Source organism: Callospermophilus lateralis, chromosome 10 (genome assembly GCF_048772815.1).
Source record: "Callospermophilus lateralis isolate mCalLat2 chromosome 10, mCalLat2.hap1, whole genome shotgun sequence".
Classification (NCBI taxonomy): Eukaryota; Metazoa; Chordata; class Mammalia; order Rodentia; family Sciuridae; genus Callospermophilus; species Callospermophilus lateralis.
The window spans coordinates 92,054,326-92,077,440 of NC_135314.1; the positions used below are offsets into that span (position 1 = coordinate 92,054,326).

General features: G+C 36.1%; 1 protein-coding gene across 1 annotated transcript in view; it reads left to right on the top strand.

Moving 5' to 3' along the window:
• The first annotated feature begins 7,973 nt into the window (after positions 1–7,973).
• Positions 7,974–23,115, top strand: part of Spata16 (spermatogenesis associated 16) — a 228,680-nt gene continuing 213,538 nt past the window's right edge. The window contains exon 1 of the mRNA XM_076868624.2: positions 7,974–8,585. Coding sequence (XP_076724739.2) covers positions 7,974–8,585 — 612 coding nt within the window. The remainder of the gene's footprint in view (positions 8,586–23,115) is intronic.

The following is a 23,115-nucleotide window of genomic DNA, read 5'->3' on the forward strand; positions in this document are numbered from 1 at the left end:
ATTCAAGAATAACTTGTCAAGTTGTGTCCTGGAGTAGATGTATTGGGAGGAAGAAGACCTGGAAAGGGATAATTTGAGGGAACAGGAATTAAGAGATGTTTAGCAATTATTGATTTTAAGATGCATTTTAAACAATCCAAGTGGAGATGTGGTATAGCAAATTGACAATCAGTTTTGAAGTTTAAGAAAAATATAAGGACCAGAGTTATGATGCTGAGATTTAAGAGCTTATAATAATATTTGAAGTCAGAGGACTGGACAAGATAGCCTAAGGAGAGAATGCAGTTGAGGAAAAGAAGGGGATCCAGGACTGAGCTCCTGGGTGGAACAGAAGAGCACAAGCTAATTCAGGAGATGAGAATAAGTGATAAATGAAGTAACAGGAAAATTGTAAGAACATGGTCTGGAGAGCAGGCTGCACCCCACTCAGAGTGACTATATGATGTATAGAACAGCAGTTTTCAGACTGTGTCTACACCTGAGTTATGCTTTTTATGTAATAGTAGATTGTCATGAGTTACTCCATTTTGAGTATAAATGTTGTGGTGAAATGACTCTATACCTTGTTTGTATGAGTTAACCACCACCATATGCCTAGCATAACCATAAAATGCAAATGGATAAATTAATTTGCTTCCTTATTAAACTAAATCAAGGAGTACCTGGACACATAGACATCTCAGATTGTATCAGGAACGTCAAACACAGGAGCCTATTAACCTCACAGAATGCAACTCCCTCACCTAAGACCCATAAAAAGAGGACCCCTACTCCAACACTGGACACAATAGCACATTGAACCCATCACTTTGTTGCTCTTCCTGGGAGTTTGGCCCAGGAAAAATCAGCAATGAGCCTTTGAATCTCTGTTCTCAGGCTTCAGCAGAGAGTGATTTCTCCTGCCCATTACTACCATGTAACCACCTACTCCAAGCTGACATCTCAGTTGACACTCCAAGTTGACATTCTGAAACTGCCATCCCTCCAGACCTAGCCTAGAATAAGTTCCTGTGTTGTGACATCTTTGTGCCCTGAACAATTTCTTCAGCTGGTTAGTAGTTTTATCTTCTGAATACCAAGAGTGACTCTTTGCTTTCAGTATCTGCTCTCTCCTTTTGCTCCCAGTTCAGCCTGCTGAATCTTTGTGGCTTCCTTAACCCTTTATTAGCCTTTCTGATATATATATATATATATATATATATATATATGATATATATAATATTACTTTAATGAGAAATTACATTTATACACACACATATTTGTGTTAAGTGTGTGACTTGAGTGCTATAGGAATTAGAAATTAAGATTAGAATTAAAGTACTTGCATTTGCCCAGTATATGACTATCAAAAGACCCACAAGTATTTCCTGAACTGTCACCACTTAAAGTAGTGTAGCCTGTGAAATTATTGTTATTCAATAAATTTTGACATTATGGAAAGACACAAACAGCTTTGGTCTGTGTCAGTGGCATAGCTTGCTCACAGCACAGGCTGTCATAGGAGGTGAGAAGAACACATTTCACTAGAGAGAGAGGCTCCACTGTGAAGACTGCTGTCAAGAGCTCTGGCGGATGCCAGCCAGGAGTGGCCACTGGGTTTTGATGTGGAAGTCATTGGTGACCTCTAAAAGAGCAGATGCAATGGATTGGTCAGGCTCCAATATAAGTGGATTGTGAAGAAAGTAGATGATGGAAAAGTGGAGACAGAATGTAAAGAACTACTGTAGTCTCTTTTGCAGTAGAGGAGAGCCATGGCTTGGGGTGACAACAGGAAAAAGATGTGAAGTAAGGTTGGGGCATTTTTTGGTTTGGTTTTCTTATAAGAAAAGTTTGAAAGATCAGCATGTTCATCAACAGGAATAATCCAATAGCAAAAGAAGACATGGCAATGTAGAAAGGTGATAATTGCAGGAGCAAAATCATTGACAGGAGTAAGGGACAGTATCCAAGCAAAGGCCTTAGCCATGGAGAGACAGGCATCTTCAAGAAGCTGTTTTTGGAATTCGCAAACCTCTTCTCTTAAAAAGTATAATTTCATAAGTTTTCCCATTTGATTCTTGCATAATACTCATGTGTTTGATCATTCTCAAGTTCCAGAGGAGGATAATGTTTAGAGATTTTGGATAATTTCTCCTAGAACATACAGTGAAATAAATGATAAACCTAGAATTCAAGCTATTCTTGCAAACTGAATGCTCTTTTCATTATGTAATACCGTGATAAAGAAGCCCTTGCAGTGTTCTTTCTGACACAAGGTGACAGATATTCACAGTGTATTAGCTATAGAAAAAAGTACTGTTGCTTTAATGCCATATTCCCATTTGGTAACTAAGTGACCAGCAAATGATGTGACAATGTTAAACTTTAAGTTACTTAAATCTGTTCATGTGTACATTTTATGTCCACATCATTTTTTTTCTGAATATAATGACTGTTGCAATATAACAGGGCCATAATTACACTTGCAACTGAATATTTCTAAAAACACTTAAAATCTACTGTGCCTTTCTTAACCAATTTTGTCCATATACTCAAGTTAACCATAAAATGTTTTTATCTTACCATTTTTAAGGAGTCTCACCCAGTATAACAACAGTAAAGTCGAATATCTGGTTACAGAATTCTGTTAAAAAACATTTCTAAGGAAAATAAACTATAAATTTCAACCACTGGGAGCATAAAATTGAGTAATTTATTATCCAGTGGCCCCCAAATCACAGAATTTGTCATCAAATGTCCTGAGTTCAGTTCTTAAGTTTGATAAATTCTCCTAGTAATCTCTTCCAAGTTGTTAAACCTCTCAGTTTCTTCTTTCATAAAATAAAGCTGATAATATTTATGCAAAGAGTTGTTAGAAATAAATGGATTAATCCAATGAGATAACTTTACAAATAGAGATACCTAGTGGTTGTTATTATTTTGCATATACTAATCTGTGGAATGTGTTCTTTTTAAAAAATTTTTAACAAGCACTTTGAACTACATTCACCTTTCCCTTCTAATAATGCTACAACGTTCCTAAAGGGTACTTGGATAAAAGAGAGAGAAATCACCTGCATAAGAACCTTTATTCTATGTTTTTCAGAAAACAAAAATAACTTCCAAAATATCTTAAAATTGCATCAGTCCCATGTTCCCACAGAAGCATGTCCATTATTGCTACCTACCATGGTACAGTAGTGCCTAGTACCTCACATTCTCTCTAGTAACAAATGTTCATTGAGGGCCTATTATGTTCCAGCTCTGAAGAAACCTACATCAGTATAGAAAATGGACTGTCATACATTTCTGCCTAGCCAGCAGTTCAGCAGAAGATCATCATACCAGTGAAGTTTTTTACTTATGTGTCTCCCCTGTCTTTCTACACTCACCCCAAGGTGTGAGCACTAGAATGCCAAAGCCCTGGCTCAGCTATCTTGAATCTCCTTAATATTACCTAGCACAGTACCTTACTCAAAGTTGAGGTGCTCAATAAATGATTATTAGATTCAAGGGATATTTCATAGTGTGTTTTTAGAAATATCAAGGTGCACTGGTAGACTAACAAGCAAGGTGTTTTTCCCCATAACATCTCTCTGGTTGCATTTAATGGCAAGTTAAAATTAGATCTTTTTTTTCCCTTTTTTTTTAAAGAAAGAAAACCATAGCAACTGTGATATTGAATGTTTCAGAGAGCACATTTTTAAGGATTCTCTTTTTCTGAATTGCCCGTGTTTGAGCTGCCTATTTCAAGTGAAAATCTAATAAATAATTTGTGTTACTAATAGCCACGTAAACCACCAATTGAGTCTAAGAAGTAACAGAAACTCCCACATAGAACAGAAAGCTTGATGAAAGCTTGAAGAAAAAAATAAATGTGTTGAAAATCCACTGAATAAATTTAAAATGGTTACCCGCTGGAAATGATTGAACATTAACCTCTCTTTGTTTCTTGTATCTGTACTTAATAAAAACCTTGGAGCTTGCTCTAATGTTTAATATCAATATTTGCTGGAGATCTTTTTATGCCTGTATGAGGAAATCAATTTTACAGTGCCCCCTCTAAATTAAAGAATGGGCATTTTTACCAAACATCAGCAAACACTTTTTTGACATACATAACGATTGTCTAATAGTATCACTAAAAGTATTTTTTATTGAAATAATGATTAAAGTGTAGCTCAGTGCCTTAGGAACGCTGACTAATGTCATGTTAATCGACTACCCCCCCCCCAAAAAAAAAAGTGAAGAGGTTGATAGTTTAAATCTAGTTTGTACATGATTCACTTGAATCATCAAAGAAGAAAATGTATTTTACCCAGAACCGAATTTAAAGCAAAACAAGACAAAATTCCAACAAAACCTCTCAAAAACCAATTTTTCAAGGTTTTGGTTGTACCTTTAGGAAAAAACTCAACTTTGTTTTTGTAAAATGTGTAAATTAGCCTTTGATTCACAACATTCATATTGATCAACATCTATTGAATGCCTACTCTATGCAAAGCACTGAACTAATGTCGAGATAAGTAAAGCATATTTCTGCTTTTAGTGAGTTTATTGGAAGAAATAAGTCATCCAGGCATAACTGCAATATAAAAAATAAGTGCTATAAATGCTGTCGGCATTCCGAGGAGGTGGAGATGGATAACTCCTGGCTTGGTTTAGACAGGTGGAATGGTGTGGGAACAGGAAGCTGGGGAATTCTTAGTAGACAGAGTGAAAAAAAGAGCATGTCTTAGAGTTCAGCTTGACTTCAAGGTCGTTTGCAGGAGGAGAGTTGAATAAGGGAGACACCTGTTGGGCTAATGATAAAAGACCTTTAATTCCAGATTATTTAAATGAAGTTTTTATAATTGTTAGAAATGCTGAAAGGGAGCAGTTCCATAACTCTTCTGTATATGAGTGACAATTTTTTTTATAAAGAACATGTTTTAAATGTGAAATCAAAGTCACCTGATTTGCAAACAACACTGTAAAATATTGATTGGGAAAAAATATTGATTGGGTTTGCCTATGCATTTTCAGTCTGCCTATTTAGGATGTTTGTAATGTTCAGATATGTAGACTGGATTGTAGGGGTACTTAAATTATTGTTTCTTGGATAAATTTGGGATAACTGATCTTCCAGATGCCTGAAAACTAAGCATTTGCTCGCATAACTTAATACCTCGAAGTGTTCTATATATACCATGTCTACATTTCCCCTCCTGTTATTGTTTCTGGTAAAAAGCTGCCCTAGAGACCAAACTGACAAGGTTTAAGGGCTGATGCAGAAGCACTCAGAAGCCTGCTTCTAAAAAATAATAAGACCTTTCTTCTTATAGGGAGAGAACGGCACAGGATGGGGGAGAGTAAGGGAAGGATTGGGTAGGATGAGTTTAGAGACAAAATAGGCAGAGGAAAGGAGAGAAGTGGGGAGAGAACAATTACCTTTCAGAAGAAATGGTTGCAGGCTAGGGTGGCACATGCCCGTAATCCCAGGGGCTCAAGAATCTGAGACAGGAAGATCTAGAGTTCAAGGCCAGCCTCAGCAAAAGCGATGCACTAAACAACTCAGTGGACCCTTTCTCTAAGTAAAATACAAAATAGGACTGGGGATGTGACTCAGTGGTTGAGTGCCCCTGAGTTCAATCCCTGGTGCCCCCCCAAAGAAATCCTTACAAAGATAACTTTATATATTTATGTGTTTAAGAGATATGACATAAATACAGCAGAGATAACTGATGCTGCTGCAGGTGTTCCAAGCGTTACCAACAACAATCATCTCCAGATATTCTGATATATTTTAGCCTCTGGTGCTTCACGTAAACAATTTAGGTCAGATAATGAGAGATATCATGGAAATTTTGGGAACAACTCACCCACCAACATTTACTGTTTATATGTTTACAGTGTATTGTGAGAATTAATATGAACCAGAGATGCTTAAAACCAAGTATTTTGATCTTTCAACAAATTTCAAGAACTGCATCTCTGCTATTGAAAAAAAATTTCCTGAAATAGGTGCATATCTAGAGTGTCCATCCACCAGAGATCTGAATTAAAGAACAGAAGCTAATTTTTACTCAATCGTGTGGCACAAACATAAGAGTGATGGCCAACATAGTTTTCTCCTTGCTACTCGAGGTAGCCAGGTTAGTGGTCCAGAAGACATGCTAGATAGTAGCAATGATTCCAAGAGGGAAAAAGGAGATAGCATCCTGCTCAAAATGAAGCCTGTGATTCACAGCCATATTGATCTTCCTCAACACTGAGCATAACACAGACTGGTAAAAATGTCATTTTTTTTTTTTTTGTGTGTGTGTGTGTGTGTGTGTTATCACACCAAAGCAATACCATTCTGATATGTCTGTGTAACTCAATGGGGAAATATCATTCTAGCTTCTAACTTTTGCAAAATTAATATCCAAGATAGGCATTATTGAAATTATTGGAATTAGTTAATTCTATAGACTATATCATAGTAGTTTCTTTGATGTGTTTGTATATTATCTTCAACCTTTCTGATGAAACATACAGTTATAGGGAGGGGACTGTCCAAAGTTACAGCCATTAGTGGAGTTTTGTTGCTTCCTTTATTTTTCTTAATGATCTTAAGGTCTTCTACAGGCGAACTTCTATCTTTCAAACAAACTAAAATAACCAACAGCACTAACAAGTTTTAAGCTTTGACAAATGACTGGAGTTAGGCATTGTCTTGTTGTAGATATAAAGAAACAAATGTTAGATTTTATCTCACTGTTATTTTCACACTCTGCCATCTTTCTTGCCTTTTCCTGGTGTCTTTGTAGTCTGATATAAGTCTACTCTTAGCTCTCCTAAACAATATGCCATAGTGGAAGTACCCTACGTTAGGAGTAGTCAATACAGTTCTAGTGAGGAAATAGCAATCTAAATGGGTATATCCCACTAATGAGCATGAGTGTGACGTCTGTTAAACTCATCCTCTCTAGCTCTTGCAAAATGCCGTACTTATCCTTATTTATCTCTCAAAATTATTTCTACAACAGAATGGGATAGGTGAAACAACTTTAAAAAATAGAAACAAGGGCTGGGGATGTAGCTCAGTAGTATTATGCTCCTCTCATATGCATGAGGCCCTGGGTTTAATCCCTAGAACTATAAAACAAAAACAAAAACAAAAAACACCTAAATAATGATTACTTTGGAAAAAAATTTGTAAGCAAGGTTAGCATGCAGAAAACTTTGAATCAAAAGACAGTTATATACAGCGTTAGTGCTTAAAGAATTGCTTCATCTTCATACAATACAATATATGGTATTGATAACCATTGCTACAAACATGCTAATCCAGTAGACTCAAGCTGAAAACAGCTCCATATCACTGTGAGGTTGAAGGTCATGTTCTTTTGCTTTGAAATCTGTTACGAACACTAGTTGTATTTAAAGCTGTTTGAACTTCAGGTTTTCATTATTAATAGAAGAAACATTGAGGAAACATTGTGCTCACACTTCTGGAAGCTTTTTAGAGGAAGCAGCTGTGGTTTCTTTAGACTTCCAAGTCTATTATGCAGGTTAGCAGTGTATTTTGTAATGAGTTCTAGACCACCTGCCTTTATGAGGAAATTAATATAGAAATAGATTTGGGGGGGATTTTTTTTGTCCTGGTGACTGTGTATGAGATTTTCCTCTTCAGTGACTTTGGGCATCTCATAAAAACATTCATTCAAGTTGGTCAGCTGAAGATTATTTTTAAGGCAATTTCTAGATGTGTTTTCAATCACTTCTTGTTGAGTTTTAAAAATGAAACATACATTGTCTTAGCAAAACAGTCAGGAGATGATATAAAGACAATTTTTAATGTAAGGCAATAAATACCTATAGTGACTAAATACCTATGATGACTAAAACAAAGTTAAAAATGAAATTGACTATAGTCTAAACTACTAGAATTTCAAAATACTGTTTTAATTACCCCCCCCCTTTTCTTTTTTTCTTTTTTTTAACCTCTACAGGAGTTTGGGGTGAGATCAATGGATTCAGGAAGCAATAGAAATTTGGAGAATACAGTGAAGAGAATCTATCATGATCAGCTTGTTCCAAAGATAAACACAAGCAAGAAAATGTCCACCTTAGCAAATTCACCTAACAGCCTGGAGGTGCCACCAGAGATGAAGAAAGGCTGCGGAGAGAAACAAGTAGAAATCACAGCTGAAAGAATAAAAATGGCAAAGAGCATCAAAGAAAAACAAAATAATGATTTAGAGAAAGTGGCCTTTAAACGGAAGGCAGAAGGTGAAGAAAAGCCAGTGGGAAAGAAAGAGGCAAAGATACTCGAAATTGACAATCAGTTAATCACCATGCCTCTGCCTCACATCCCCTTAAAGAACATAATGGATGTGGAGATGAAGTTGGTCTACATTGATGAAGAGGATGTGAGCTATGAGTTTGTGGAGTCCTTCATGTCCACTGGGATTCAGCCAGCATGCCAAGCTACTGAAATAGTAGACCCTTTGAGTGTACCTAATTTCAGCTTTCTGCCTCAGATTGACAAATGGCTTCAGGTAGCCTTAAAGGATGCCAGCTCTTGCTATAGACAAAAGAAATACGCCGTGGCAGCAGGACAGTTCAGAACAGCACTTGAGGTATGGGATTTAAGAAAATATAGATTGGTGACAAGAAGCTATGAAATGGAAAGTTGCAATTACATTGAGTGGTTCTGATCATACTGTAATGAACACTGAGCATGGGGAGAAAATATTTAATATCAGGATTATGCAGTTCCCAATTTACATAAAGCAAATAAGATATGCCTTCAAATTAATATGCCTGTGTGCACTTGACATACAGAAATAACACCAAAGCATACCTCATGCTTTTTTCTGTTAAGGAACCCTGCAGTGAATGGCAACATATATAAAAATGCAATTGCCTTCATAATTTAGATGTACACCTGTAAAAGCCATAAAATTTCAATGCAGTGTTGGTGGGTAGAATAAAGATTTTCTAGAACTAGGCAATTCATGAGTGTACAGATTATTATAGTATGTAGTCTTCATGAGCAAACAACCACATGAACATCTTTCCATGGGCTGACACTTAGTACATTATTTGTTTTTTCAGTACTGGGGATTGATCCCAGGAGTTTACACATACTAGGTGAGCACATTACCATAAAACTACATTCCCAGCACTTTTTATTTTGAATTGTGCCTCTCTAAAATTATAGAGGCTGCCTCAGCCTCCCGAGAAGCCAGAAGGCATGTACCATTGCACCCAGCTGTACATATTTATTAAGAACAAAATAGCATCATTTTATTTAATCATCACACTTCACTTCTTTCCCATTCTGGTGAGCTTTGAATAATTAACTTTGTCAGCAAGCAGGTAAGTTTGTCAACATCTTGGCATTAAGAAATAGCCTGTGGACTAAAATAAACTTAAGTATCACCACTAAAACCAAAATAAGTCATAAGAAAAAAGATGTTCCATCTCATGATTCACTGATTCTATAAAAGACCAAAGTATGTAACTAGAAGTCCCATTGGCCTGACAATATTGGTGACCCAGTGCTTCATTAATTACAAAAATATATTTCAATGCATTCTATACATGCCTGCTGGGCACTGGAGATATTTTAAAAATGAGTTAAGGCAGGATTACTTCCCTGTAACAGTGTGGTGAGTGACTCAAGCCAATGAACATGTAAATAAAGATGGCATAGAAGAATAATTGATCTACCACAGGGACATGAGAGAGGACAGGAACCAAATGTGAGATGTTGGGATAGAGATTTAAAAGTAAAGTATTATTTCCCATTGTTATTTGAAGGTTAAAATGACTAAATTTACAACAAATTATTTATGGGAAATACCAGGCAATGTTGCTTCTAAATATTTAAAAAGAAACTAAGCACACACAAAAAAAGCCCTGAGTAGAAATGAAGGGACTGAGTAACACAAAAATAGATATATCTATAAATATGTCTGTTCTCATAAAGGGTCAGTGGAAAGAAGTGTTATGTGCCATGTAAACTTCTAAATGTTGTTGTAAGTGCCACAATGTCTGGGCCATCCCTTGGGCTCTGAGACCACTTTGTGCTGTCCTTTGAGCTGCAGTCCAACAGCCTGTGGCCAAGGAAAGGATAGTAAAGATGTGTACTGAATTGGATCTAAAATTGTCCCCTGAAAAACTTATGTTTTTAAAGTATGAGCCCTAATCCAGGAAGGAGTTTTGGGGCAGTGATGAGAGCTCTAACCTCATCAGTGGATTAATCTATTCAATGGTTAGTAATTTGAGTGGACTACTAGGTGGTAACTGCAGGCAGATGGGGTGTGGGTAGAAGACGGTCACTTGGAGCATGGCCTTGGACTATCTCCAAGGCTCTTCCCCACTCCTCCCTCTCTGCTTTTCTCTACCATGAGCTAAGCAACTTTCCTCCCCCACACCCTTTTGCCATGATGTTCTGCCTCACCTTGGGCCCAAAGCAATGGAGTCAGCTATTCATGGACCTCAAATACAGTGAGCCCCAAATAAACTATTCTTCCTCTAAGTTGTTTTTGTCAGGTATTTTGGTCCCAGCAATGAAAAGCTGAATAACACAGAAAGACTTTGTAAACATTCCCAAGCATTTCTGTCAGGGCCATTTTCAATTAAAATATTTTTCCAATGGGGGGTAGGATTTAAGGATAATTTTATAGACCAAGAAAAGCAATCATTTTGGCAACAAAAAAAGGAAGGCACGAAAAAAGAAAAAGTGCTAGAAAAACATTCATTAGAATAATTTTATTGGAAGCAAAAGATGTTTGTATTAATTGGAAGAAAATATGTAGTTTTCCCTTAAAACCCAGTGTTCATAATCACAGAAATTTGAATCAGGATCTGATGACCTCAATATGCAATCATACTAGAAAATGAATATGTTTTTCTGTCTCTCTGTCTGCCCCCCCTTCTCTCTTCTTCTCTCTCTCCTTCCCTTCCTCTCCCTCCCTCCCTTCCCATTTCTCTCTCCCCAGGTTTTTAGGAAAGTTTTGGATGCTGACACTAATTACTGGTAATTAACAAAGGTAATTATTTTGAGACCAAAACTTAGCTTAGACATCTGGCCTAGCTTTTGTCTAATTATCTTGGGAGTTAACGTTGAAATCTTACCTAGAATGTCTCTTAATAAACCAAAGCTACTGGGAATAGAAAAGATTTGTAGCTTCTTTAACCCTTCTTCTCCTGAAATTAACTTCTTTACTTTCTCAGTGTTCCTAGGATGGCTTCATATCGCTCTCTCGTTCTAGCATCATTTTGAGTAAGACAGGATGGATGACAGAGCCAAGGCCTAATGATAACAATCACACCCGACATACAGATGTGCCAGCAAGTATTTGTGGGTGGACAAACAAGGATTAGATTTGGCTGCAAGTGACAGAAAACCCAAATAACAGTGCCTAACGGAAGATAAAAGTTTATTTCTCTTTTACATAATTACAGGTAGTCAAGGGCTGGTACAATTTGGTCATCAGGGCACCAAATTATATTTTGTTCCTTAAGAAGTAACTTTGACCTCATGATCCAAAATGGCTGCTCCTACTGGTGTCACCAGCCAGCCCAAAAGGAAAAAGAAAAAGAAGAGGGATACACTGTATAAGCACACTTCACAAGCCAGCCCAAAAGGAAAAAGAAAAAGAAGAGGGATACACTGTATAAGCACACTTCACGAGAGTTGTACCTACTATTTTGAGTTTTTCCTGTTGAACTGAATGTAGTCATGAGGCCACACAGACCTGCAAGGAAGGTTGAGCAATATGGTATTTCAGACAGCCCTAACATTCAGAGGTTATATTGCTGAGGAAGAAGGGAAGAACAGATATTGAAGGATAAGTAGCATCTCTCCCAAGGAGTACTTACTAGTAGGGAGGTATTGTGAGGCATTTAAATGATCGCCAAATGGTTGGTACACAGTCAGTTATAGGAATGTACAAATAAAGGTAAGACCAGAAAAATGAAACAAATCAGGTTGAGGTCCTGTAAATTTGTAAATATTCATTAATTGGTATGATTTGCAATGTATAATATGCATCTAATAAACCCATTAGGAATATTCTGTTAATATATTAGCTTCTTTGTGCCCTTTACAAAATATTCACTCCTTTTGTTTTCAAAAGTCACTAACTAGATAGGTAAACTTATGATATTTTTTAGTGATTAAAATAAAATTGCATGAAATAATTCAGAAACAACAATTTAGCTTCTTAAAAAGAGCAAGATTAATGTTTCAGTATTTCAGAAAATAGAAGGCTATTATTTAAATGTCCTTGATGAAATAACTTATTTTTGTATGCTTTCTTTTTTTATTATATAAAGTTGAATAAGTTATATACATAAAGTAGTTCTTAGCTCTATGATCAACTGATCACTTGTTCTCAAGTTATATTCAAATCAATTATCATTTGCTCTTATGTTTATATTAATAACAGAAATCAAACTGGGTAAAAGGTCTAAACTGAAGATTTAAAAAAATTCATATTATTTTCATGCCCGGATATTTCACTATAATTTTTAAAATATAGTTATACAAAGTTATTTACTATAAAATAGCAAGGATTCTATAAATAAAAATAAAAGGTTAGCCTCATGTAGTTGTATTTGCTTATCAGGCAGTATGTACCACTATTATATAAATTGCTCAGCTATCAATAAAAAGTGGGAAAATAGTAATGAATAAAAACTCCAGGTACACTTTCATGGGGAGGATAATAATAATTAGTAAAGACTTCTAGGAAGTTGTAAAGGTCCAAGAACATAGTAATCAGATGTTTCTTATACTAATAGGAAAAATACTCAAAGAAATTAATTAAAGGCCCTTCTAAGTTTGTGGCCTACAACCTAACCAGTACCGTCACTTCACCCTTAATCACAGGATTTTAGTAATTAAAAAGCTACCCTTTTGAATTATAAGAGGTTTATATGTACTCTTCAAATTTCACAGCTTCAAAAAATCCCATTGAACCAAAGAAAACAGAACAGGACTTATCCTTTACCAACCAGAACTTTCAGTTCTTGTCATTTGATCACACAAGAATGAACTCCTTCGGGTGCTAATCTATTTTTTAATATCTTGTTGTTCCAGTCACTGTTCTGTAAAGCTAAAGCATAATTCACAATAGTGTGGGCTCCTTTCTGTGTGTCAGGTATGTGTTGTACATTCTGGAAATATTTACATTCGTTATTTCATTTTATTTTCACACCGAATATATGACATAGATTTTTATTATTTTGTTACTAATGAGAAAAATCAAGGCATTGACAGGGTAAGGAACTTACTCAAGGGTCCACAGCTAGAAGTGATGGAGCCTGCATCTGAACCCAGGTGGTCTGGGTTACCAGCTTAACCATTATGCCTTTGCTACTCTAAGTGTGAGTTGACTGAAAATACAGCAATCCAAACGGTGCCAGACCAGATTCCTTGTGGTCTTTGTGCACTGTGCTCTGTAAGATACCTACGCTGAAAAAATTTACTGTTATAGTTTAGATGTTGAATGTGCCCCAGAGGCCCATGTGTTGAAGGTTTCATCCCCAGGTGGCACTATTGGGAGGGAATAGAACCTTTGAGAAATAGATCCTAGTAGGAGGAATGCCCTGAAGGGAGTTGTGCATCCCTGACCCCTGGCCCTTCCTCTTTCTCTTCTGCTCCTTGCCTTGTGATGTAGATAGTTTTGCTCTTCCATGTGCTCCCACCATGGTATGCCACCTCACCACAGACCCAAAACAATGGAGCCCATCGATCATGATCTGGAGTCTCCAAAATTGTGAGCCAAAACAACTTCTTCCCTTTACAAGTTCCTTATTTCAGGTATTTTGTCATAGTGGCAAAACAACTCATTAATGGGGCTGGGCTTGTGGCTCAGTGGTAGAGTTCTTGCCTGGTATGTGTGAGGCACTGGGTTCAATCCTCAGCACCACATAAAAATAAATAAAAATAAAATATTGTGTTTATCTACAATTAAAAAATATTTTTTAAAACACTGATGAATACATTTACCCTCCAATTAACACTTTGTAGTTTGGCCTCTAATACTTTCTGTGCCCAATTCTTTTGTAGGAAATAATTTATTTCTTTTTAAGCAAGGTTTTCAATAGCAATGGTGCAGAATTTTTGGATCCATAAGACTTTTTTTTTTTTTTTTAGAGTGGGGATAGGGAATCGGTGGACATTGTATTTGTATTGTGCAGAAACATTACAAAAAATTCCATCTATTACTACCATTGCTTTATAAACTGTGGAGCAATAGTGCATCAATGTAGATAGATAGATACACAGATAGATAATAGAAAGTTTAAAAAGGGGGGAGAGGGAGAGAGGAAAGGTCATCCTCTCAGAATGAAGACTATTTTAAAAATAGATTATGTTTTAATTTTATAGAAAGCTTGCTAAGTTGTCTTTATTTTTTTTCCTTGGATCCATAAAACATTGGTCTAAGAACCAGCTTTTGGGAATCATTGTTCTAGAACACAATCCCTTTATGGTAAACATTAGGTATCCAGGACAATTGAACCCGCACCAGGGCCTACTTATAAGATTACTTCCAGTCTAATGGAATTTGGTATGAGGCAGGTCCATTTTGGAGCCCATTCAAGGGGGTTTATTTAATGAAGTAGCAAAGATATCTCATTATAGGGCAGCCTCACCTCTAATTGCTGTGCTGAGAATAATTCTACAGCAAATCTCTAGGGCATAAAAATGTGTATATCCCAGAAAGCTTAATTCAAATAGATTCTAACACAGGTATTTCTTTGTGCAACAAAATCAGGAAATTGAGAGTTCACCAAATTCTCTGGGTGCCTGATGTGTCTTATCACACACAGCTGTCAATTTGCATATGAATTCAGATTGCATTTCTTAAACTCCTGCAGGATTCCAATTATTTTTATTCATGTAATTATTGCAATAAGTCTCTAAGATAGATATTAACCCCATTTTACAGAGGAAGAAACTGATGCTCTTAAAAAGTTAAATGACTTACTTAAAGTGTGACAACTTGTCTGTAACAGGGACAAGATTAAATTCAGGTGCCTTAATTTCACATCTGGAATTCTTTATACTATTGTCTTTCATACTTTAGATGAATAAAATTTGTATAGGAATATTTTTTTTTTAAATGCAGACCCTAACATATTAGATCTGTGGTGAGACACCAGATATCTCATTTTAAATAAGTTTCCCAATATTGTTCATGTTGGTGGACCAGGGACCATTCCATGTAGCAAGTACTTAAGCCAAACTATTAGTTGGTTCTCCATTACCAGCATTGTCCCTCTAGCAATTTAGCAGGAAACAATTCTATGTATCCAGTTCCATAGTCCTAGGTAGCCACATGGATTCAGAGCTGTGATGAACAAAGTTCTGAATTTGGAATCAGATTATTGCCAATTTTGGTGCCTAATTGCTCTATGACTTTGAGTAACTTTCTTAACCTCTTTAGAACACAGCTAAATAGAAAAAAAAAAAGATGCCTAACTATAAGAGGCTTTCACACAAATATCAAAAACTGTGCTTATTAAAAATGTGGCAAACCAGGTATGGTGGCATATGCCTATAACCCTATAATGTTCATTAACATTTTTAAATCCATAGTCTTTTTCTTCTTTGATTAACATTAATTTTTTTATTCTTCTTTTAATGGTAGTTAAAATTCAATCAAACAAGTGCCAAAATGGTACATTGTTTTTTACTTAATTCCCTTTTTAGAGGCAGTGATCCAAATCAAACACTATTTTAAACTATTAACTGCTTCTGACAAAAATGTAAGCCTTCACTTTCATATATAAATTATTATGCTACAAATAGTCACATTTTTTTCTTAGTTGCCAGGTATAAACTGACTGTTGAACTCTGTCTATACTCATAATTAGACATTTTGATTTTTAATTTAATTGTTGCCATCTTTTTCCATGTAGGGACACCATAAGTAATAAGTATTTACTGAAAAAAAGATATGTGAAAAATTTTTAGCAAAATTACGAGTAGGAAACTACAAAATGAATGGCTCTCTTAACCTTAAAAATAAAATTAGATATGTTCCTATAATTAAACACTGATTAAGTAAAAAATTAAAACCTGTGATCATAGAAAAAATTATGTTAATGCCACTACCATTAGCTGACACAGTGCTAGATGCTACAAATGCAATTACAAAATAGCATGCTCCCTTCCCCTCAAAGAGTCCCAATTTAGAGACAAAGAATTAGGGTCCTGCTGCCTGAGTTCCAAAGATTTATTTGCATTTTCAGGTTATGTATTTTATTTTTAGTTCAGTGTGCTATTGTCTATATTTTAAAAGATTTTCTTCTAAAATGTGACCTTTAAGTGGACATTTAGAGAGACTGCCTACATATTTCAGTGTAATTTAATTACTTCCAGTGATCATCATCCCATCCCCAGTGGAATCAAAAAGATTAAAAGATTTAAGATACTCAGGGGCAAGTTAATTATTGGTTAAAGGAACAAAATCTTTTTTAGCTGAATATTATTAAACAGTGATGGGAGATGTAAAGGATACCTCAGTTTGGTGGCCTCTATTTCTGTCTAGGTGGTCCTGGCTCTGCCACATACCCACCTAACTCTTCTGACTCCTCATACTAAGCCTCAGGAGGCTTAGAAAAGCGACCTTTTACTCAACAGGGCAAGAAGGGAAAATCCTGTTAGTTTAAGGTGCCTGTGTAATGGAAGAGATTCTGGGTGAGATAGGGGAGAATCCAGAGGAAGGAGGAGTGAGAAGGGAAGGGTCAGTGAGGGTTTCCAGGTGGACATTGACTGAATCAGGAAGAATAGAATTTCCCCATTACTATGATGGTGGTAGACTGTGGGAGGGGGTGAGTAGGAGAATTTTGTATCACTTTATAAATGAAAGAAGAATCACATTTCATATGAAAAAATCACAAACCTCACATTTCTTAATATAATTATAATCTCCTGGGGAGCTATTGCATGTAAATGAATGCCACAACTTACTCCCCAGATAGTCTGATGCAATTGTCTACAATCCAGGCAATGACCATGCCTGGGAGAATGGTATTCTTAAGTTCTTAGGTCAATTACTGAGCAGTTGCAAGTTGAGAAATACTAGTAAAGATGTCAATCACTTTCTTCTCCTTTAAAATTATCTATAATACGAGTGAACCCATATGTAACTTTTTAAAGAGAATTAATAGGAGTAATGTATGAGCATTCTAAAGCTATTAAAAATAATCCAGGTAATAGATATGTCATTTACCCTCATCTGATCCTTACATAATGTATACACATATTGAAATGCCAATGTACCCCATAAATATGGAAAATTGCTATGTGTCAATTTTAAAAAAGTATGAATTTAAAAACTATTAAAAGCATACAGAAAAAATGTAGACATCATTGTCCTAAAAATTTACTCATTGGAAATTTACACTTAAAATAATCCTCTCATATTAATTTAAAAAGCAAATTAATTTACTTAATGACTCCTTTCAGCTATTAACACCAAGAAATATATTAATAATAAACCCTAGCCAATGGATAGTCTGTGTCTTGGAAATATTAAATTCATCCCATGAGTGAAAGACCTCACAAAAAATGAATGATTAATATATGAGCTTCACTTTACTCTGCTCACAGAAATGTAACACAGAGTAAGCTTAAGGTTTCTCTTTTGATTCAGCTTATCTAGAAGAAAGTTAAAGGAAAGCTTCTGGTTATCTGTTTAACTCTTCTGTTGCCTCATTGACATTCACCAAAATAAGATTTTGCTTCTACCTAAGAAGTGATTATATTCCTATCAAAGAAAATGATGCAGTTTGGTAGGGGATCATAAAAAAGGGAAACAGATATTCTAGTTGTACTGTCTCAGTGTGGCTTCTTTATTTTTTATGCATTGTGTGCATATCTAGAATATTGGATTCACACATATTGGAATGCCACTACCAAATTACATTTTATATCTAGAAACAAATAACTTCTAGATCATTTGTTTTGATTAATGATAATGATGATGGTGATTATACTACTAATCTATGAATAATTTTTGATCATTGATTTTTGTAGGATAAGTTAGACAAATAAATCAACCACAAATTATTAAGTGACTACTTTCTCACTGCAAGTAACTACTTTCTATCAACTTTTCAGATGATCTGGGAGTAAGAGAACATTACATGGCAGACATTTGAACCTCAAGGAATTTAAAATCAAGCTCTCAATAGAGTAGTATAACCATAAGGCAAAGTTAGAAATCTATCAAATGTTCAGTGTTGTAGGATGACTGTATAGAACAAAGGCTTAGGATTAGAAAGTTTAGTGGAGCTGATAATATACATTTGTAAGCACAAACTACATGGCACATACTTTATCAATATGAACTCATCTAATGCAATCTGGAAAACAACCCAGTAATTTTGCAACTATTATTGTCTCTATTAAAGATAAATAGATAAAAATACATCAAGTACTTATGAGAGTATGAGAATATTTTGAACTGGACCTTAAAAGATAGATAGCTAAATGGAAAAGTGGGATGGGGAGAAAGGATAAAATATGGGTTTGATATATGTTAGGGTTTGGATATGAGGTGTGTCCCCCTCCCAAAAAAAGTTGATATGTTAGACAATGCAGGAATATTCACAGGTGAAATGGTTAGATTATGAGAACTGTAACCTAATCAGTGGATTTATCCATTTGATGGATTAACAATCTGAATGATCTCCTGAGTGGTAACAGTAGATCAGCAGGGAGTGGCTGAAGGAAGTAGGTCACTGGGAGTGTGCCCTCTGGAATTATGTTTTATCCCTGTCTCCTTATCCTCTCTGCTTTCCAGTTGCCATGGACTGAGCAGCCTTCCTTCTGCACACCCTTCTGCCATGATGTTCTGTCTTATTTTAGATCCATAGCAATGGAGTGTGCTAACCATGAGCCAAAATAAACTTTTCTTCCTTCAAGTTGTTCTCATCAGATATTTGGGTCACAGCAACAAAAAGCTGACTAACACAATATGTGAGTGGGAGAAACACTACTAGCAGGATGGAGAACTTGAGGAAAGTAGCACAAAATAGAAGGACAGCTGGGAGACAGAGGAAGGCATTTTTATGAAATAAGGTAGATAGAGCCAGATTCTGAAGGGTCTTAAGAAATAGAAAGAGGATGCAGGAACTAGTGTTGAAGAAAAGAGATGAATTCTTGATGTGATAAAAGGGATTAACTGGGGATCAGCAAAGAACACAAAAATATTTATTGAGTAGTTGCTACTTTATCAAACACTATCCTGGTTATTACCAGGGAAATACAAGATTTCAACCTCAAAGTTATAGCTCTTTATCTTTTCTTCAAGTGTATCTGTAATGTAATTACAGTCTGCCCTCCATAACCATGGATCCACATCCAGAGAGTCAATAAACCACAGATCAGAAATTTTCAGAAAAAAAAATGTACCTGTATTGAACATGTACCTTTATATTCCCTATACAATACAGAAAAAAACTATTTATATAGCATTTACATTCTAAGTAATTATAAATAATGTAGAAAAGATTTTAGGTATGCATAAAGATGTGTATATGTGAAAAGTATGTTATTTTATGAAAAAAACTTGAGTTATCATCAGGGGTCCTCAAACCAATCCCCAAGAATTCTGAGGTACAACTGTATACTCTGTTTATGATAGACGTTTTATTTGCCAAGATCCAGGGTTTAATTTTAGTAGGAAGAAGTCAGAGATATGAGGATATGAAGAAACCTGAAAGAGAAAACAACTGGGTAAAATAGGAAGGAGTTGCATGTTGCTAAGATAGTAAGAGCAGAGAAGAATGAACAGGGAGAAATGAAGCTGGAAACTCTGGAGGGTTTCCAGGGACCATGCATGCCTTGTCAAGTTTTTGGACATTATCCAGTGGGCAATAGGAGACCTTCTGAAAGGATCATTCATTATGGGACATGATGAAGTCCAATTTTTATTTTGCTATATTCTTCCAGTGCATATAAAGAGAAACTATAGTATTCAGTCTCTGGTTTCTGACCCATTACAAGGTCATGAATTCAATTTAAGTGATTGTGATGAACATTGTGTGAAATCATAACAGAATGAAATGTATGGAATAGATGGTTAGAATAAAATAAGAATACAATAAAATATCAGTTCATTGAACCTTGAAAGATAAGTTTTACCATGTGAATGCTTTGTTTTTGTAATGTATTTTTGTTCCTAACTATCTATAAATACAAATATAAACAGAAAAGGGCAGGAGAGAGAAAAAACAAAGGAGGAAAGGAAGATGTGAAAGGAGGGATGGAGAAAATAAGTAAAATAAAGAAATGGTGTGGTTTGTGTGTATATGTGTAGGAGAGGAGGCACAGTTCTGGCATAAATATATTTCTTTCCATGAATTTTAGTTAAAAAAATGTTTGAAAACCACTGGATTAGAGTCAGGTTTGAAGGAAAAGACTAGAGGCCATCCATTAGAAAGTTATAACTTGAGATGATCCAGATGAGAAATGGAAAGGGCAGAACCAAACCAGCAGTAGTAAATATAAAGAGGAGAGATTAAAGAAAGGAAAGGAGGAAGGAGTAAAATTTGCAGACCTCAATGGCAGGTGAGAAACAAAGCATTTTGTAAGGATCCAAGTGCCACCAAATCAGGAAAAATGCACATCACCAGGTAAAGTTGATGAATGCAATTTTGAAAGTGTTGCATGTGAAGGCTGGTGGCACGTCCAGTTGGAGCAATACATTTGTTGGCTAGAGGAAAACACAGGGAGAATTCATGACCAAAGATAGACATTGAGGAGCCATCAGTGCCTGGTGCTACCTGAAGTGTAAGAACAAAAGAAGGATGAAGAATGCATCGTGGAGAATATGAAGAATTAGAAAAGAAATGGCTTGCTGATTAAGAGATGATAAGACCAAGTTAATTAACAGGGACTGGAGGGTTTCAGAAAGCAACTGTTTACAGAATTTCTAGAAGTAGCATTAAGAGTGAGGAATAATTTACTTGTCAGAGTCTTTGAAGAGACAAATTTTAATGTTATCAATGCAAACCAACAAGGAGGCTTTTTCCTGACAAATGGGTCTTGTCACTGTAGTTTAACAAGCCTGGGAATAAGATAGCTTGGATCTGAAAAGTTACACTAACCACACTATCCAAAAACTAGCAAGTGTAACTTTTCACCTTGAAATTTCATATATTACCACAGTTTGTCTTTGCACTTCTTATGTGGTTGAGCATATGATATAATTGCTCGACTTCTGTTAAAAGAGTAAACCAATATCTGTAACTGAATGCCGACTTTAATGCTTGCAATTAAGGGTGAATTCTGATTGCAGGACACAGCCTTTCTGATCGAAGTCAACTTCCACAAGCAGAGGTTAGCCTGGAAAGGGAAGTAGAGGCACTGCCGTAAATTTACCTTGAAAGGAAAATGAGAGATGGAACCTACCCAAGGAGCATGTGGAGCAATGGACTGATTTTTAAGTTGTTTTAAGAATGTGAAAACTTGCTAGGCACAGTGGTGCATGCCTATAATACCAGAGGCTCAGGAGGCTGAGGCAGGATGACCTTAAGTTCAAAGCCAGCCTCAGCAACAGTGAGGCCCTAAGCAACTCAGTGAGACTCTGTCTCTAAATAAAATACAAAATGGGGCTGGGGTTGTGGCTCAGTGGTCAAGTGCCTATGAGTTCAATCCATGGTACTAAAAAAAAAAAGAATATGAAAACTAAACATGATTATATCATAAAAGCCCACATATAGAGAAAGAGTGAACATAAAAGATAATTGAGAGAGGTCTAAGCTTCCCAAGGAGATATGGAAGGTGGCTGTCTGGAGAAGGTTTAAAGATAAAGCTTGAATGTGTGGGAACCTGTGTCGCTGAGATAAGAAGAATTCTTGTGGGTGGGGAGTAAGTTGAGACAATTCTTAGCTCGGATATTTTTAGTTGAGTTGAAAGCAATAGAGGAATTTGAGAGTTGAAACAATATATTAAACAGACTCCAGAGACAAATTAGACAGGCCCTGAATCCTTCCCCTTATTCCTATTCTATTCTGTCTATCTAAGGAGATGAACCTATAGTGGCAATAAGCTATAAACTTACATGTCTTTGAGAACCCAAATGTTTGATTGACTCAGACTTGAGGTTGTGATGGGAAGAACCACTGTGAATAGTGAGGAGAGTGGTTCCAGTGATGGCCTGTGGGTTTGGGCTGGGTAGAAAAGGCAGAGAGAGCTGTTGGACTGTGAGAGTGCACAGTGGTCCAGGGATAGAAGCTCAAAGGAGAGGAGTTTGAGGATATAAGATTGAAAGAGCTGAGAGCTAGGAGTCTTAGTCAAGAAGTAATATTTTGAGATTTGGAGTTTGAATTTTCAGATATCACAATTTTATGCAGTTGGGTGGCTAAACTAGAGAAGTTGAGTTTAAAAAGTAGGAGGGGGATATTAAAGATTTATCCACAGCTGGATATCTAAACTCACTGAGGATGCTGTGAAGGCTAAAAGCAAAGGGAATCATAATCTAGCTGTCAAGTCTTTGTAAATGTGGGAAAATAATTAGGATTCTGGTAGATGACAGGGTTAGACAGGGTAGAATATCTAGATGGTATGGTGGGTGGCAATATTTTGTGTGATAAGACACAGGAAGCAGGAAAGGGGAAAAACACCTCCATGTGACACAGACAGTAGGGGTTGTGTGCTCCTTCTTAAGCCTAGACAAAGTTTAGGAAGGTGGAGAGAAAAATCCAACCCTTCAATCCAGGGTTTTGGAATGATTTGCTTATTATAGACTGTGAATATTGAAACTGAGCTATAGTGAGAGGATAGATTTCCAAAAGAAGGCACAGAACACAGTTGTAATGAGCTTTTGGGGTGTCTTCTTTAAAGAGGGGATGAAAAGGCTTGGTGCAGGAAATATTAACTTTCTCTAAATTCCAATGGGCTGATGATGCCCTAGCCCTGGTAGAACTCAGTACATGTTCCCTCTGTACTGCAACAGTCTTGGGGAGCTCAACAAGCCCTATTCTGAAGGGAAAGAAAAAGCAAGGAAACTGCCATACCCAGGAAAATGTAGAGATAATTATTTTCTTTTTGTTATTTGTACCTTTCCTGACTCCTTTTTTTCTATGTATATATATATAATGCACTAATGGAAAAACAGTAAAGGTTATTAGAAT